Source organism: Stegostoma tigrinum, chromosome 2 (assembly GCF_030684315.1).
Source record: "Stegostoma tigrinum isolate sSteTig4 chromosome 2, sSteTig4.hap1, whole genome shotgun sequence".
NCBI lineage: Eukaryota > Metazoa > Chordata > Chondrichthyes > Orectolobiformes > Stegostomatidae > Stegostoma > Stegostoma tigrinum.
Window position 1 is genome coordinate 138,080,311 of NC_081355.1, and position 19,255 is coordinate 138,099,565.

At 48.3% G+C, this 19,255-nt stretch overlaps 1 protein-coding gene across 1 annotated transcript in view; it reads left to right on the forward strand.

Moving 5' to 3' along the window:
- vipr2 (vasoactive intestinal peptide receptor 2) overlaps positions 1–19,255 on the forward strand; it is a 148,398-nt gene that overhangs the window by 80,472 nt on the left and 48,671 nt on the right. Inside the window, exons 7-8 of the mRNA XM_048559580.2 lie at positions 7,799–7,949; positions 8,052–8,112. Coding sequence (XP_048415537.2) covers positions 7,799–7,949; positions 8,052–8,112 — 212 coding nt within the window. The remainder of the gene's footprint in view (positions 1–7,798; positions 7,950–8,051; positions 8,113–19,255) is intronic.

The window sequence follows — 19,255 nt, forward strand, 5'->3', positions numbered from 1 at the left end:
GGAGGAGAGGGGACCTAATTGAGGTATACAAGATAATGAGAGGCATAGATGGAGTTGATAGCCAGAGACTATTTCCCAGGGCAGAAATGGCTAGCACGAGGGGTCATAGTTTTAAGCTGGTTGGTGGAAAGTATAGAGGGGATGTCAGAGGCAGGTTCTTTACGCAGAGAGTTGTGAGAGCATGGAATGCGTTGCCAGCAGCAGTTGTGGAAGCAAGGTCATTGGGGTCATTTAAGAGACTGCTGGACATGTATATGGTCACAGAAATTTGAGGGTGCATACATGAGGATCAATGGTCGGCACAACATTGTGGGCTGAAGGGCCTGTTCTGTGCTGTACTGTTCTATAACAAAGTGTGAAGCTGGATGAACACAGCAGGCCAAGCAGCATCTCAGGAGCACAAAAGCTGGCATTTTGGGCCTAGACCCTTCATCAGAGAGCTAACTGATGAAGGGTCTAGGCCCGAAACGTCAGCTTTTGTGCTCCTGAGATGGTACTTGGCCTGCTGTGTTCATCCAGCTATTCCAGGGTTCAGTCTGCTAAACCTTCTCTGAACTGCATCAATGCATTTACATCTGAAGTAGTGAGACCTATACCCATCGTCTAGTCCAGAGGCTGCAGTAAAGCCAAGGACTGTTCCTTCATAGACTATTTTTGTTTCTTAGTGAGTTATGGCATCTTAGCGATTTTATTTCCCCCTCTCTGTAAAGGCTTCTAATCTGCAGTGATCTCTTACTGTCATCAACTGATCCATTCACCTTCCCACCTTCCCTACTGTGGCCACTTGCTGTGTTTTGTCAGTGTCAGACGTGCCTCTGTGCTTTGTTGCTGCACTGGTCTTTGAGCTCCTTTGTCTGTTGCCCACTGTTGGTGCTAGCCTTGTCTTTGGCCTTTTTCTCTCTTCTACAATTAGGTTGTTGAGCCAGTCACATTGCAGTGCTGCTGGGGGTGGGGTTTCACTTTAGGAGCTCACTTGTCGCCGATTCTGTGGGTCTAGCCATCACTTAGCAGCTTATGGCCTGAACTGGTGATATGTGCAGTTCACACTCATGTCAGTGGAAACCACCAACCTTTACTGACTTCAGTGATACACCAAGGGGAGGCAATGGCCTAGTGGTTGCGTCACTAGACTGTTAATCCAGAGATCCAGATAAAGTTCGGGACCTGGGTTCAAATCCCACCATGACACATGGTGGAATTTGATTTCAATAAATACCTGAAACTAAGGCTCTAATGATGACCGTGAATCCATTGTCGATTGTCAGGAAAAACCCATCTGGTTCACTAATGTCCCTTAAGGGAGGAAACTGCCATTCTTACTTGGTCTGGCCTATATATGACTCCAGACTCTCAGCAATGTGGTGACTCTTAACTGCCCTCTGGACAATTAGGGATGAGCAATAAATACTGCCTGGTCAGCGGTGCCTTCATCCCATGAATGAATAAAGAAAAAAAAGTTCATTCATCGTCTCTGGAAACTTACACACTCGGGATCCAGTTCCATGTGATTTGATGTCACTGTGACATTGCTCCTTAAGCACGTGCTCAGTCAGTGTCATTCATAGAAACATAGAAAATAGTTGCAGGAGTAGGCCATTCAGCCCATCGAGCCTGTACCACCGTTTAATATGATCACGGCTGATCATGTAACCCCAGTATCCCATTCCCACTTTCTCTCCACACCTCTTGATCCCTTTAGCCACAAAAGCCACATCCAGAACCCTCTTGAATATAATTAATGAAATGGCGCCAGCAGCTTCCTGTAGTAGAGAATTCCACAGCTCTGAGTGAAGAAATTCTTCCTCATCTCAGTCCTGAATGGCTTACCCCTTATTCTTAGACTGTGACACCTAGTCCTCGAATTCTGCAACATTGAGAACATTCTTTCTGCATCTAGCCTGTCCAGTCTCATCAGGATTATATGTTTCTATGAGAACCCCCCTCATTCTTCTAAATATTAGCTAAAACAAGCCCAGTTGATCCAGTCTTTCATCATATATCAGTCCTGCCATCCCGGGAATCATTTGAGAACCTCTGCTCCTGGAAAATGCAGCCCTAAACCTGCACACAGCAAGATCCCATGAACAGCAACAACATGGTTGAACAGTTAGAGATAACAAGGTCTAGAGCTGGATGAACACAGCAGGCCGAGCAGCATCAGAGAAGCAGGAAAGCTGACGTTTCGATTTTTGTGGTGGTGTAGTTTGAAGGAGAAGTACTGGGGAACTAGCAGCAACTCGTTTTAGAAGATCAACAGAACAGGCACCCATCATTTATCATCTCATCAAGAAGGTAGAAGGCTGAGGGCACACCGAATGAAAACAGCATTGTCACTTTCTTATACAGAGCACGGATTGTAAAAGCAATGAAGTCTACGCCAACACTGTGAACAGACAGTTCATTTAGTGTCATTCTCCCTGTGACCCTGCACATGTTCCCTTTCAAATAACAGTTTAAATCCCTTTGAAAGACTTGAATTCAACTTGCTTCCACCAGAGTCTGCATTCCAGATTTCAGTCAGCTGCTAATGTGAAGAAGTTTTCTGTCATCTCACTTGTGCCAATTACTTCAAATCTGGGCCCACTCATTCTTGAATCTCTCATGAGTCAGAGCAGCTTTTTCCTCATCTACTCTGTCCAGACCACTCATGATCATGAACAGCCCTACCAGATCTATCCCAGATTTTTCATTCTCCAGGGAGAATAATCCAAGCTTTCCCAATCTATCTTTGCTACTGATGTTCCTTGTCCCTTTTACAATTCCCCTGAGTCTTTTTGCACTCTGTCATGTGCACCTAAAATGTAACACCCAGAGCTGCACACCAGAGGCCAAACTAGTGTCTTATATAAGTTCAGCATGACCTCCTTGTTGTAGTATTCTATGCTCCTATTAATATACCAAGGATACCGCACGCATTCTTAATGAAAACTCTCAAGGTGCAGGGCAGCCTTCAATATTTTATGCACATATAGGCCCAGTGTCTTCTGTTGCTGAATGCTGATATTGTTTATTTTGTATTGTTTCTCCATGTTACAGAGATGTACAGCACAGAAACAGTCTCACCGGTCCAACTTACCCATGCCAACCATATATCTTAAATTAATCCAGTGTTTAGCTCATATCCTTCTAAACCCTTCCTGTTCATGTACCCATCCAGTTGCCTTTTAAATGTTGTCATTGTACCAGCCTCCACCGTCTCCTCTGGTAGCTCATTTCGTACATGCACCACCTTCTGCGTGAAAAAGTTGCACCTTAGCTCCCTTTTAAGTTTTGCCCATCATGCCTTAAACCTATGCTTTCTAGTTTTGGACTCCCATACCCTGGGAAACAGACCTTGCCTATTCACCTTACCCATGGCTCTCATAATTTTAGAAACTTCTATGAGGACTCCTCTTAGCACCTGACGCTCCAGGGAAATAGTCCCCAGCCTATTCAGCCTCCCCTGATAGCTCAAATCCTCCAACCGTGTAAATCTTTTCTGAACGCTTTCAAGTTTCACATCTTCCTCCTAAAATATCATTTCTCTCCATCGAACTTGTCCATCCATTTCACCAACTTGTCTACATACTTTTAAAGTTCTAAACTACCCTCCTCATGGTTCACCATGCTTCCCAGTTTCATATCATCCACAAACTTTGAAATTGTGCCCTGTGTATGATATTTAGATGATTAATATATATCAGAAAAAGCAAAGGTACGAATGATGATGCCTAGTTGTGAGAAACAAGAGCTTTTTAATTCAAGGTAAGCATGTGGAAGAGTGTTTTATGAAAGGTTATGACAATGTAAGTCATGATCATATGCATTGATGGTAATAAGAAGACCGAAAACAATTCCCTTGGGGGTCCCTGGGAGAGATTAAAAAATACAGGGTTAGAAAGAAGACCAGTAAGCCAAACTGTGATCAGGAGGAGCCAGAAAAATCAAGGTTCCAACAATGCAATTAAACCTACACATGTAAATGAGACATGTTAATGTAAATGAGACAGTGCCGAACAACATAGGCGGTACATCTACACTGTCCAATGTATCTGAGCATTGGCTGCAGTTTTAGAAATTTGAAGAGAGAAGTTTACTTATATTTAAAATCTTTTGGTTATACTTTTGCTAGCAAGCAAATGTCACGTACAAACCAGCTTAACCAGGAATGTCAAATTCCATTGCACAACATCCTCTCGTCCTTTTCTTATTTGTTTTTATACAGCCTGAGAAAATGTCATTTAATTACACTGGGCTTAGAATTCCAAACAAAGTCTTACTTTCTGGTCCCTTGTCCTTTAATGGGCACAAACTGCATGGGGATTAGGATATGCACCGTGCGTTTGAATCAGGTTTTATGCAATATTCAATTCAAAGCCAAATTGTGCACTAACCTTACTGAATGAAAATGAAAAAAGTCACTGCACTCAAGTACAAAGTTCGTAAGGAACTTAGGTTCATAAGGAAAGGTATAAATGGTTTTGTGTGATTTTTTTGATTAATTATTGTTTAAGTGGAGCAGTGTATGCTTCATATTAATGATACTGATTGCCCTCGAGGTTACCGCTTCATCTTTAAATAACTTTAAGTGAATAGTTGCTAAGTGCACACTTGTGTTAACCTCTGTATAGCAGATGGTTTGTTAGCATGAATAAAAGCAAAATACCTTGGATGCTGGAAATCATAGAATCCCTATGGTGTGGAAACAGGCCCTCCAGCCCAACAAGCCCAGACTGACCCTCAGAGGATCCCACCCAAACCCATCGCCCTATAACCCAACTAATGTACAAATCCCTGAACACGACAGGCAATTTACATGGCCAATCCACCAAGCCTGTACATCTTTGGACTGTGGGAGGAAACTAGAGCACCCAGAGGAAACCCACGCAGACACAGGGAGAATGTGCAAACTCCACACAGACAGTTGCCTGAGGGGTGAATTGAACCCATGTCCCTTGTGCTGTGAGGCTGCAGTGCTAACCACTGAGCCTCCTCTATAAGTGAAATCTGAAACAAAGACAGAGATTGTCAGATAAACTCAGCAGGTCTAGAAGCATCTGTGGAGAGAAAAACAGAGTTAATATTTCAAGTCTGGTATGACTTGTTCAGAACTGAAAGGTATTGAAAAATTTTGTCTTTATGCTCTAGACCGAGACAGTGGCCCAATGCAGAAGACAAAGGGATTGGTAATGATGGAGAAAGAGAAACGTGATGTAAAATGAGTAGAAATTATCTTGTGAATAGGAGAGAATGGGGTCCGCAAGAATATTAAAAATTATTTTCCAACATCTGTCAGTTTTAAAGCAACACCATTACCAAAACGTTGATTTTGTTTCTCTTTCAACAGATGGCGCCAGACCTGCTGAGATTCTCCAGCATTCTCTGTACTTGTTTGTTATCAGTTTGTTCCTTTGTTATCTGTTTTAACCTGTATTTTCACCATCAGCAGGGACTAAATCCAAAGTGAGTTAATGTTAAGAAAGAGACCATTTGGTTAATGATGACTGCGGTTTCCCTTTGCTAAAAAAAGTCCAAACAAATTCCTGCTGTGTTACTCTCTCTCCATAGTCCCCACTGCTTCATAGTTCACCAAGGTTCCCTTCCAGGAGGTAATGGTTCCTGGCCTCAATGTCATGTTCCAACTAGTTTCAGTGTAAGAAACCTCTCCTCACTCATGTATTCATTCTTCTAGAGGAAACTGTAAGTGAACACTGACCCCTCCCTACTCCCCGGTCACTGAGTTTCAAAGGAGCAGACTTTCTCTCACCAGACCAGCATGTGTATTTTGTCCCTTACAATATGACTAAATTACCGTAATTAAACAGGCAGAAGTTGCCCCAGGTTATATTACTGGAAAATGAATTATCCCACTTGCTGCAGTTGCAATTATCAAACTTCTTTCAGATGGAAGTGCCAGGAATCACCCCAACCTTACACTAAAATGTCAATGAATACCCACAGTTCATATCTTTACCATGCCCTTTGTTATCTCTAAACTTCAAATTTCCAACATTCCCATGGATGGCCTCCCATTTTCCATCCAAACCCAGGCTCCATATATTATTTCATACTATTCCACTGGTATGCTCACGGATAGTTCCCAGTCTGTGAATATCTTGGTTTTAAAATTCTCACCCTTGTTTTCTGATTTCTCCATGGTCTCTTCCTTTCCTTACTTCTGTAATTTCACCTCATGCTACAATGCTCTGAGATCTCTAAGCTTGCCAATCATAGTCCCATATCCTAAGATCTCTGTTGTGATGTAGAGTCAATTTTTGTTTGTTACACCCCTATGAATGGCTTGAGATAGTATCTAACTTAAAGGTATTATATAGAACATAGAACATTACAGCACAGTACAGGCCCTTCGACCCTCAGTGTCGTGCCAACCTGTCATACCGATCTCAAGCCCATCTAACCTACACTATTCCATGTACGTCCATATGCTTGTCCAATGACAACTTAAATGTACCTAAAGTCAGCGAATCTACTACCGTTGCAGGCAAAGCGTTCCATTCCCTTACTACTCTCTGAGTAAAGAAACTACCTCTGACATCTGTCCTATATCTTTCACCCCTCAATTTAAAGCTATGCCCCCTCGTGCTCGCCGTCACCATCCTAGGAAAAAGGCTCTCCCTAAAACCCTATCTAACCCTCTGATTATTTTATATGTTTCAATTAAGTCACCTCTCAACCTTCTTCTCTCTAATGAAAACAGCCTGAAGACACTCAGCCTTTCATCGTAAGACCTTCCCTCCATACCAGGCAACATCCTTGTAAATCTCCTCTGCACCCTTTCCAAAGCTTCCACATCCTTCTTATAATGCGGTGACCAGAACTGTACGCAATACTCCAGGTACGGCCGCACCAGAGTTTTGTACAGCTTCACCATAACCTCTTGGTTCCGGAACTCGATCCCTCTTTTAATAAAAGTTAAAACACTGTATGCCTTCTTAACAGCCCTGTCAACCTGGGTGGCAACTTTCAAGGAACTGTGTACATGGACACCGAGATCTCTCTGCTCATCTACACTACTAAGAATCTTACCATTAGCCCAGTACTTTGCCTTCTGGTTACTCCTACCAAAGTGCATCACCTCACACTTGTCCGCATTAAACTCCATTTGCCACCTCTCAGCCCAGCTCTGCAGCTTACCTATTATATAACTGAAAGTTGTTGTTTGTGACCCATAGTGTCTCAATTCAAAAATATTATCAGCTTTGATGTGGTACAGATATAAGCAACAAAATAGCTTCCAAACACTGTATTAAGAATCTTGATCATGAGAAAAGTTGGAAGAGATCAAGCTTATATTTGAAATACAGACATCACAGTGACGCAAATTGATGAGTTCAAAATAATAAAGAAAATTGATATTATTTACAATCCAGATAAATTATTTTTGTGTTGAAGTGAGAACATCAAGGATCCATCTAACAAGTTGGGTTGCAACATATTAATTATGATGGACATGTTTGTCGTGACATGTTCCTAAAAACACTGATGTTTTAGCTCCTTAAATTCCATCAACATGGCTTAATTGCTGAACAGGGGAACTAGTCAGTAGTTAGATTTCTTAATTTCATGTAAAGGAATTAAGAGATGGTTGTAGGTCTTCCTATAAATTTGCCTTCTGCTGAGATGAATGTTCGGAGTTGGCAGTTTTCCTGCGGATAAGGTTCATTATCCTCAGTGATGGAAATAATGTCGGAAAATATGTTCTGTCCTGCATTTTCCATGTTATTTTTAGCCAACCTGTTTACACAGCCTCTTCTTTTGATCACAGTTGAACTCTGTTCCTCTCATTGTTTCTTTCTAGATTGCCTGTAAAACGATTTTGGTCTTCTTCCAGTATTTTATCACTGCAAACTTCTATTGGCTGTTGGTGGAAGGTTTGTACCTGCACACCCTCCTTGTGGTCTTTTTCTCTGAAAATAAATACTTTGCCCTCTACATGCTGATTGGCTGGGGTAAGCCTTTTTTTGATGATGGAGAAATGTCTTTAACAGATTCCAGATGAAATCCAGCTAACTTCATTGCAATTTGAATTAACCTGCTATTATTTCCTGCAGGAATCCCAACAATCGTTGCAATTGTCTGGACTATTACGAGAATTTATTTAGAAGATACCGGGTGAGTATGAGCAACGTTAACAAAAATTATGATCTTATTTTCACTGCAGGTTTCTGGTAGAGTCATAAACCCTCCCTTTGATCAGAGCAAAATGCATAATGTTAAATGAATAAAAATGCAGCTATTGATTCCCTCTGTTGATCTGGTTATTTTCTGCTGCTGTTTTCACTCATCAACTCTGACACACACCTTGGTGGCTGTGGGGTGGGAGATTTGTGTCAGGGGATGGGATTACAGTCAAATGCCTCTACCCCTTATGGCAGGATTCCCAATGGAGAAGGAAAGACTTGTGTTTATATACCACCTTTCCTGACCAGAGAACATTGCAAAATGTTTTGCTGCAATTTGAAGTGGGTTCTGAAATAAAGCCATTTTTCCAGTGTAGGAAATAAAGCGGCCCATTTGCAAACATAGATTTCCCCCTAACAGTGACAAGATAGTACAAATAGTTCTGTTACGAGATCATTGACCTGGTAAATTATGCCTGTATTTCTTTCTGCAGAAATTGTCAAATCTGCTGGATATTTCCAGCATTTTCTGCTTTTAATACACCATCAAGGTAATGATCAGATAATAAGGCATAGAGCTGGATGAACACAGCAGGCCAAGCAGCGTCAGAGGAGACCCGAAACGTCAGCTTTCCTGCTCGCCTGATGCTGCTTGGCCTGCTGTGTTCATCCAGCTCTACACCTTGTTATCTCAGGTAGGAACTGCAAATGCTAGACAATCTGAGATAACAAGGTGTAGAGCTGGATGAACACAGCAGGCCAAGCAGCATCAGAGGAGACCCGAAACATCAGCTTTCCTGCTCCCCTGATGCTGCTTGGACTGCTGTGTTCATCCAGTTCTACACCTTGTTATCTCAGATTGTCCAGCATCTGCAGTTCCTACAATCTCTGAAATGATCAGATAATCTGATTTCACAGCACTAGCTGAAAAATGCTTATTGGCCAGGACACCCAGGAGAACATGCCTTCTCTTCTTTGAGTAAGGACTTTGGGATGATTTTTGTCCACCAGACAGGATGAATGAGCCTCAGCTTAACAGCTCAAGGAAAAGAGGCAACGTGTTTGAAAGTGCAGTATTCCTCAGGGTCACAATAGTGCTCAAATCTCTGAAGTTGGTTGCACACAGTGAACACATACTCAGGGTCTAGTATGCTACTGCTGAGACAGATGCCCTGTTGCAACATTATTGGTTGACTATAAAGCTATCTTGACGTTGTACCAGTTCTTCATCATGGTCCTTTATTCCCTAGAGGCACCAGAGATTCCTAAAGCAATTTTTCTATTAGGGAGTGAGGGGAAGTAAGAAAAAAAGCCTTTGCTCACTCCTCACTCAATGGTGCCAACGTGAGAACAGTAGAGAAGGAGACCCAGAATGTAGACAAGTGCAAGGGTCACTTTGACCCAAAAATAATAAAACAGAGCGACTTCAAATGGCATAAAGACTGGATTGATTAAAATCAGCACTAATGCTGTAGAGGATGAATTGCTGGAGTAAGTATGAGATGGGTTTGTGGAACAATAATTTAAGATGGCAACGTGGAGTGGGCTATTTTGGATTTGGTATTGTATATTGAGGCAGATAATAATCTTGCATCTGGGAAATAGTGCTCATAATATGATAACATTTTATGAGCATTTTGAATGTCACATAGTTCATTCTGAAGCTAGGGTCTTAAATTTGAACAGCAGAAGCTATGAATGTCAAGTGGATATTGAAGATTGGAAAAATGCACTAAAAGATTTGACAGTACACAGACAAGGGCATTATTCAAAGAAACACCCAGCACCTACAACAGATACCAGTCAGATACAGATACCCAAAAGAGGAGGTGTGTCAGCCATGGTTAGTGAAAGTTGTTAAAGATCGCAATTACATCAAAGGAATTGGCTTATTAGAATGCCAAAAATAGTGTTAAGCCTGAGAACTGGGAGTAATTTAGGACCCAGCAATGGAGGACCAAGAAATGGATAAGGAATGGGAAAAGATGATATGAATACAAGTTTTCAAAGGAGCATGCAGGCTGGCTGTAACAGTTTCTATCATTATCAGTATCAAAAGGAACACACTGAAATGTAGGCCCATTACAGGTACAAATAGCAGAATTTATCGTGAGAAGAGGGAAATGGCAGAGAAACTAAGCAATTACTTTGTGCCTGTCTTCACAGAAAATGATGCTGAAAATCTCCCATAAATACCCACACGTTTGTGTAACAGAAGAAAATAAAAGAAATTAGCTACAATAAAGAGACGGCACTTGAAAAGTCAGCACTTGATTGAGGTGTGATAACTTCCTGGATGTGATGAGTTTCATCTCAGGGTGCTGGAGGATGTAACAATAGAGACAATGGATGCATTAGTGGTTATCTTTCATAATTCTGCAGCCTCCTGCGAATTGGAAGATAGTAAATATAAAACCACTATTTAAGTAGGCAGGAAGAGGTAGAATTATAGACCATTTACACTGACATCAACGGTAGCAAAAATGTCAGAATCTATTATGAAGGATGCAACAACTGAACAGTTGAAAAATAATTGGGAAATTTGGATGTCAACATAGATTTATGAAAGGGAACTCAAGTTAGCCAAAACTTTAGGAGACATTTTCAGGATGTAACTTGATGAGTACTCAAAGGATAGTCAGTGGGTGTGGTGTATTTGGATCTTCAGAAGGCTTTTGACAGGACCCCACACAGGAAATTAGTATGTGGATGGGAGGTGGCTCGCTGAGCTGGAAGGTTAGTTTTCAGACGTTTCGTCACCATTCTAGGTAACATCAGTGAGCCTCCGGTGAAGCGCTGGTGTTTTTTTTTCTTTAATTTGAAAAAATATACTTTATTCATAGAATGTACAAAATAACAAAACATTTATACACCTACCCAGTCATGCAAGCCGCTCCGGGTTACATGGGGGTACATACACCAACTAAAGGACAAAATAAAAACAAAAACAAAGGAAAAAACACCCCGGCAGTCGTCTCCCAGCACCAGTTGGCCCCCTGACCAGTTGGGGAAGGCGCCAGCTGGGCCCACTTACCGGATAGGGTCCTTTTTTCTATTCTGGACGAGGGGTTTCATACGGTGGTCTTTCCCCACCGCGCCTTGGCGGCGGCTGCCCCAAGCTTTAGCGCGTCCCTCAGCACGTAGTCCTGGACCTTGGAGTGCGCCAGTCTGCAACACTCGGTCGGTGTCAGTTCTTTCAGCTGGCAGACCAGCAAGTTGCGGGCAGACCAAAGACCGTCTTTCACCGCATTGATGGTCCTCCAGGCGCAGTTGATGTTGGTCTCAGTGTGCGTCCCCGGAAACAGCCTGTAGAGCATGGAGTCCCGCGTCACGGAGCTGCTCAGGACGAACCTCGACAAATACCACTGCATCCTCCTCCAGACCTCCTGCGCATAGGCACACTCCAGAAGGAGGTGATCGACAGTCTCGTCCCCCCAGCAGCCGCCTCGAGGGCAGCATGCGGTGGCGCAGAGATTCCGGGCGTGCATAAAGGATCTCATTGGCAGAGCCACTTTCACCGCCAGCCAAGCAATGTCCTTGTGCTTGTTTGAAAGTTCTGGCGATGAGGCATTCTGCCAAACGACTTTGGCAGTCTGCGTGGGGAACCACACGACGGGATCCACCCTCTCCTTTTCCCGAAGGGTCTCGAGGATACTATGTGCTGACCACTGCCTGATGGCCTTGTGGTCAAAGGTGTTTCCTTACAAAAATTTCTCCACGAAGGACAGGTGGTACGGGACAGTCCAACTACTTGGAGCGTTCCGCAGCAACAAGGCCCGGCCCATCCTTCACAACACCGAGGACAGGTAGAACCTCAGTAAGTAGTGACACTTGGTGTTTGCGTACTGAGGATCTACGCACAGCTTGATGCAGCCGCACACAAAGGTAGCCATCAGGGCGAGGGTGGCGTTCAGTACGTCCTTTTCCCCATTCCCGAGGTCTTTGTACATGGTGTCCCTGTGGACCCGGTCGATCCGCGACTCCCAAATGAAGTGGAAGATGGCCTGGGTGACCGCAGCGGCACAGGTCCAGGGAATAGGCCATGCCTGCACCACATACAACAGTACCGAAAGCCCCTCGCACCTGACAACTAGGTTTTTACCTGCAATGGAGAGGGACTGGAGCGTCCACCTGCCCAGATTCTGCTTCAGTTTGGTGATACGCTCCTCCCAAGTCTTAATGCACGTCCCAGCTCCACCGAACCAAACACCCAGCACCTTCAGGTAGTCTGCCCTGACGGTGAAGGGGATGAAGGAGCGGTCGTCCCAGTTCCCAAAGAACATGGCCTTGCTCTTACCCCTATTGACTTTGGCACCCGAGGCTCGTTCAAACTGGCTGCATACGTCCAACAGCCTACTCACCGACTGCCAAGCGGTGCAGAACACAGCGACGTCGTTCATGTACAGGGAGGTCTTGACCTGAAGGCCTCCGCTGCCTGGGATAGTCACGCACTTCAGGGTCACGCCCTTCCTGATGGAAGTGGTGAAGGGCTCCACACAGCACACAAACAAGGCAGGAGAGAGCGGACAGCCCTGCCTGACTCCAGATCTGACGAGAAAACTGTCCGATTCCCACCCGTTGATCGAGACTGCGCTAACGATGTTGGTGCAGAGCAGCCGGATCAAATTGCGGATGCCCTCCCCGATCCCCAATTTGGAGAGGACGTCCCTCATGTAAGCATGAGAGACCCTGTCGAAGGCCTTCTCCCGGTCCAGGCTGACGAGGCAGGTGTCCACCTGCCTGTCCTGCACGTAGGCGATCGTGTCCCTGATGAGCACGAGGCTCTCAGCGATCTTCCTGCCTGGCACAGCACAGGTTTGGTCAGGGTGAATCACCGACTCCAGGACAGACCTGACCCGGTTGGCTATGACCTTGGCCAGCATTTTGTAGTCCACGTTCAATAATGAAATGGGATGCCAATTCTTAAGTTCTTCCCTCTCCCCCTTCCTCTTGTAAATGAGGGTGATGATGCCCTTCCTCATGGACTTGCACATTTCCCCTGCCCGAAGCGCACTATCGTACACCTCCAGCAGGTCCTGGCCAACCAGGTCCCACAGAGCAGAATACAGCTCGACTGGGAAGCCGTCGCTCCCGGGAGTCTTATTCCTCTCAAAAGGACTTCAGGGCTCTGGTCAGCTTGTCCAGGGATATCGGCCGGTCCAGCCACTCCGTCGTGCCATTGTCCAAGACCTCCGTGATAGACGATAGGAACGGCTCGGAGGCCGTGCTTCCGTGGGCTTCGCATCATACAGTCCGGCATAGAAGGATCTGCTGATCCTCAAAATGTCGGGCCGAGACAACGTCACCAAGCCGTCGTCCTCCTTCAGCCGGCTAAGCACAGAGCTCTCTTTGTGCACCTTCTGAAAGAAGAAACGCGAGCACGTCTCGTCCTGCTCCACGGAGCGGACCCTGGACCGGAAGATTATCCTGGAGGCCTCTGCAGCGAACAGCGAGGCTTGCTGGCCCCTCAACTCGCAGAGGTCCTCCGTGACATCGACCCCCATCGACTGCAGAAGGAGCAGGTTCTGCATCCTTTTCTGGAGTCGCGACAGCTTTCCCCGCCTCTCTCTCGCCTTCCGAACACCCTAGAGGACAAAGAACCTCTTGATGTTCTCCTTCACCGTTTCCCACCAGTCGCCCAGAGACTCAAAGAGGGGTTTCACGGTTTTCCAACTGGCGTACTCCCTCTTGAGCTCCTGCATGTTCTCTGGGGTCAACAGAGAGGTGTTGAGCTTCCACGTCCCCTTGCCAGCCTGCTGGTCATCCTGTAAGTGACAGTCGGCCAGCAGGAGGCAGTGGTCAGAGAAGAACACCGGCTCGACGCTGGTGGACCTAACCAAGAACGCCCGTGACACAAACAAGAAGTCTATCCTTGAGCAGATAGACCCATCTGGCCGCGACCAGGTGTATCTCCGCTGCGCTTCGTCTGAAGGGGCGCTGAAGATGTCAAGCAGCTTGGCGTCCTTCACCGTGCCCACCAGGAATCTGGAAGTGACGTCCATTTTGCTCCCCTCACCCGCTGTCCCCACGCCAGATCTTCCATCTGCATCGATGATGCAGTTGAAATCTCCGCCTAGGATGACCGGCCTGGACGTAGCCAGCAGCGGTGGAAGCCACAGCAGGACCGCCAACTGCTCACTCCGTACCGCTGGGGCATATACGTTGATCAGCCTCAGGGGAGCGTTCCTGTAGGTGACATCAACCACTAGGAGGTGCCCCCCACCACCTCCTGAACTTGTGAGATGGTGAAGTTGCACCCCCGCAGCGGAATAGCCTGGCCCGAGGAGCGACAGTCGTTACCCCCCGCCCAAATCGAAGGCCCACAGGTCTAGGCGCCCGGTATCCCGCACTTCTGCAGAAACAGGAGGTGTGCCTTGACAGTGGTCAGGTAGGCCAACGTGGACACACATCGTGCGGTGGACTAGATGCTGCGCACATTAATGCTCGCAACTCGTACCCCCATTGTGGGCAGTGACCGCAGTACCCTCCCCGAGTCCAAGGTCCAGCCCCTCGATCTGTCCCTTCATGCCCATTGCCCGGGGGAACTGCTGAACGCTCTCCTGGCTTAGGAAACCGTCCGTGCTGCCTTCCGGGTGGCATCCCCCCATCGGGGGCATGGAGGCAGAAGAGTCTGGCTCTGGGTCAGGCTGGGGACGCGCTGTTTGCTGTTTCCCATCTGAAGGTTCCGGGGGGCCCTCCAGGGCCCCAGTGGCGCATGGCTGGGTGTCAGAGGGAGCCTCAGGACACCTCCCGTCACCTGGGATTGGAGTGCTGCTTTCCTTCTCCCTGAAAATCTTCGGCTTCTGCTTTGGGCGGGCCTCCTCCAAATCTCCCTTGTCAGAGGAGCTCTTATAGCACCCCTGTAGCTGCCTCTTCCCACCTGATGGTTGCTGTGATGGGGCCCTCCGGCACGCCTTCCTCCTCGCCTTCCGGACCGTCGTCCACTCCCCTGGGTCACCTGTCGCCTCCTCCATCGACTCCGGTTTGTTGGGGGGCTGGGGGGGATAAGCGGAGTCTGCAGAGGCAATTTGCTGGCCTCGGGTCCGTCCTGCGGGGCTGGGCCATCCTGCACGACATGGCCCTCCTGCACACTAGGGTGTCCTTGCAGGGCCCTGGTGCCTCCCTCTCTTCCGGAGAGGCTTGCCCCGCATTGCCCCTGCCGGCGACCTGGGCGTAGGTGGTCCCCCACCGCGGGCATGCCCTATAGAGGTGGCCCGCTTCCCCGCAAAGGTTGCAGCATTTTTCTTGTGGGCAATCCTTTCCAAGGTGTCCGTCCTCCCTGCAGATGGTGGCTTTGCAGTCGGCCGCCACGTGACCTGACCTACCACAGGCGTGGCAGACTTTAGGTTGCCCTGCGTAGGTCAAGTAGCCCTTGCTCCCACCGATCATGAAGCTGGACAGTGGGTGTATGATGTTACCGTCCGCGCCCATCCTCAGCGTCACCCTGACCTGCCTCTTACTGGTCCAGATCCCGAAGGGGTCCATTATGTTGGTTAGGTCCCCTTCCACCTTCACGTACCTTCCAAAGAAGGTCAGGACATCAACTGCTGGCACATGCGGGTTGTACATGTGTACAGTCACCATACGGCTCCTCTGCGCTGGCATCACAAACAGCAGGACAGCGGTCAGTAAGGAGAGGGGGCACTCACCTCCTTTCTCCTTGAAAACCTCCAGGAAGCGCTCGCAAAGCTTGGCACTCCTGAAGGTCACGTCGTAAAAACCTCCTCCGGGGAAATCCTGCAGGCAGTAAATGTCCGCAGCAGCAAACCCACAACAGTCCAACAGGACCCTCTTCACGAAGAAGGTGCAGTCCACAGGTGCACCTTCGTCCACCTTCATCCAAATGCGGATGGTGTTCCGGACCCCCTGTCCCGCGGCATGAGCACTCGCCGCATCCATTGTTGCAGTTTGGCTGCTCCCCTGAACCAGCGTTAGGCCGAAGCCAGCATTAAGATCCACTGGTTGCAAGGGTGCACAGCCAACCCGATGTCTTCCTTCCACCTCCAACACAGTCATGCTCTCCTCCTCTCAGTCCACAAAAGAGTGGGTCTTTATTTCGTTCTGGATGTCAGCTGGCTCACTGAGCTGGAGGTTCATTTTTCAGACAATTTGTCACCTTTCTAGGTAACATCATCAGCGATCCTCCAGTGAAGCACTGGTGTTATGTCTCGCTTTCTGTTCATATGTTTAGGTTTCCTTGGGGTGTTGATGTCATTTCCTGTGTTGGTGATGACATTTCCTGTTCTTTTTCTCAGAGGATGGTAGATTGGCTCCAAGTCAATGTGTTTGTTGATGGAGTTCCGGTTGGAATGCCATGCTTCTAGGAATTCTCGTGCGTGTCTCTGTTTGGCTTGTCCTAGGATGGATGTGTTGTCCCAATCAAAGTGGTGTCCTTCCTCATCTGTATGTAAGGATACTGGTGATAGTGGGTCATGTCTTTTTGTGACTTGTTGATGCTCATGTATCCTGGTGGCTAGCTTTCTGCCTGCTTGTCCAATGTAGTGTTTGTCACAGTTTTTGCAAGGTATTTTGCACAAATGTCATTTACAAAATTCACCAACACAGAAATGACATCAACACAGGAAATGACATCACCAACCCAAGGAAACCTAAACACATAAATAGAAAGCGGGACATAACACCAGCACTTCACCAGAGGCTCACTGATGATGTTACCTAGGATGGTGACGAAATGTCTGAAAATGAGCCTTCCAGCTCAGTGAACCAGCTTACATCTGGAACAAAATAAAGACCCACTCTCTTGTGGACCGAGAGGAGGAGAGCGCTGTGTTGGAGGTGAAAGGAAGACATCGAGTTGGCTGTGCACCCTTGCAACCAGTGGATCTTAATGCTGGCTTCGGCCTAACGCTGGTTCAGGGGAGCAGCCAACCTGCAACGATGGCTGCAGCAAGTGCTCGTGCCCCAGGTCAGGGGGTCCGGAACACCATCCGTGTTTCCGTAAAGAAGGTGGATGAAGGTGCTCCTGTGGGCCGTACCTTCTTCGTGAAGAGGGTCCTGTTGGACTGTTGTGGGTTCGCTGCTGCGGACATTTACTGCCTGCAGGATTTCCCCAGAGGAGGTTTTTACGATGTGACCTTCAGGAGTGCCAAGCTTTGCGAGCGCTTCCTGGAGGTTTTCAAGGAGAAAGGAGGTGAGGTGCCCTCTCTCTGTATTGACTGCTGTCTCGCTGTTCGTGATGCCAGCGCAGAGGAGCCGTATGGTGACTGTAGACATGTACAACCCGCATGTGCCAGCAGTTGATGTACCTTCCAAGGAAGGTCAGGACGTGAAGGTGGAAGGGGACCTAACCGACATCATGGACCCCTTTGGCATCTGGACCTGTAAGAGGCAGGTCAAGGTGACGCTGAGGATGGGCGCGGACGGGAACATTGTACACCCACCGTCCAGCTTCGCGATCGGCGGGAGCAAGGGCTACCTGACCTATGCAGGGCAACCTAAGGTCTGCCATGCCTGTGGTAGGTCAGGTCACGTGGCGGCCGACTGCAAAGCCACCATCTGCATGGAGGAGGTTCACCTTGCAAAGGATTTCCCACAAGAAAAAAGCTGCAACCTTTGCGGGGAAGCGGGCCACCTCTATAGGGCATGCCCACAGTGGGGGACCACCTACGCCCAGGTCGCCAGCAGGGGTAGTGCGGAGCCAGTCCCCTCCCAGAGGAGAGGAAGGCACCAGGGCCCTGCATGGACCCCACTAATGTGCAGGAGGGCCAGGTCATACAGGAGGGCCCAGCCCTGCAGGATGGGCCCGAGGTCAGCAAAGCACCCCTGCAGGCTCTGCTCCCCCCCTCGACAACCCGGAGTCGATGGAGGCGGCGACAGGCGACCCAGGGGAATGGACAACGGTCCGGAAAGCGAGGAGGAAGGTGCGTCGACGGGCCCAGGAACCGCAACCATCAGGCGGGAAGAGGCAGCTACAGGGGGCTATAAGAGCTCCTCTGACGAGGGGGATTCGGAGAGGGCCCACCCGAAGCAGAAGCTAAAGATCTCGAGAGAGAAGCAAAGCAGCACCCTGATTCCAGGTGACGGGAGGCGTCCTGAGGCTCCATCCGACACCCAGTCAAGTGCCGCTGGGGCACTGGAGGGCCCCCTGGAACTTTCAGGCGGGAAGGAGGAAACAGCGCATCCCCAGCCTGACCCAGAGCCGGACTCTCCTGCCTCCGTACCCCCGACGGGGGGATGCCACCCGGAAGGCAGCACGGACGGTTTCCTGAGCCCGGAGAGCGTCCAGCAGTTAGCCCGGGCAATGTGCATGAAGGGACGGATGGAGGGGCTGGACCTTGGACTTGGGGAGGGTACTGCGGTTACTGCCCACAATGGGGGTACGAGTTGCGAGCATTAATGTGCACAGCGTCAAGTCCATCGCAAGATGTGTGTCCACGTTGGCCTACCTGACTACCGTCAAAGCAGACCTCCTGTTTCTGCAGGAGTGCGGGATACCGCACCTCAGCAGGTATGGGAATTGGTCCGGCGCCTGGACCTGTGGGCCTTCGAACTGGTTGGGGGGTAACGACTGTCGCTCCTCGGGCCTGGCTATTCTGCTGCGGGGGTGCAACTTCATCATCTCTCAAGTTCAGGAGGTGGTAGGGGGACACCTCCTAGTGGCTGACATCACCTACAGGAACGCTCCCCTGAGGCTGATCAACGTGTATGCCCCAGCAGTACGGAGTGAGCGGTTGGCTGTCCTGCAGAGGCTTCCACCCCTGCTGGCTACATCCAGGCCGGTCATCCTAGGCGGAGATTTCAACTGCATCATCGGCGTCAGTACAGCGGGTGGGGGGAGCAAAATGGACGTCACGTCCAGATTCCTGGTGGGCATGGTGAAGGACGCCAAGCTGCTTGATGTCTTCAGCACCCCTGCAGATGAAGCACAGCAGAGATACACCTGGTCGCGGCCAGACGGGTCTATTCGCTCAAGGATAGATTTCCTGTTTGTGTCATGGGCGTTCTCGGTCAGGTCCACCGGTGTCGAGCTGCTGTTCTTCTCTGACCACTGCCTCCTGTTGGCTGACTGTCACTTACAGGACGATCAGCTGGCCAGCAAGGGGACGTGGAAGCTCAACACGACTCTGTTGACCCCAGAGAACGTCGAGGAGCTTAAGAGGGAGTACGCCAGTTGG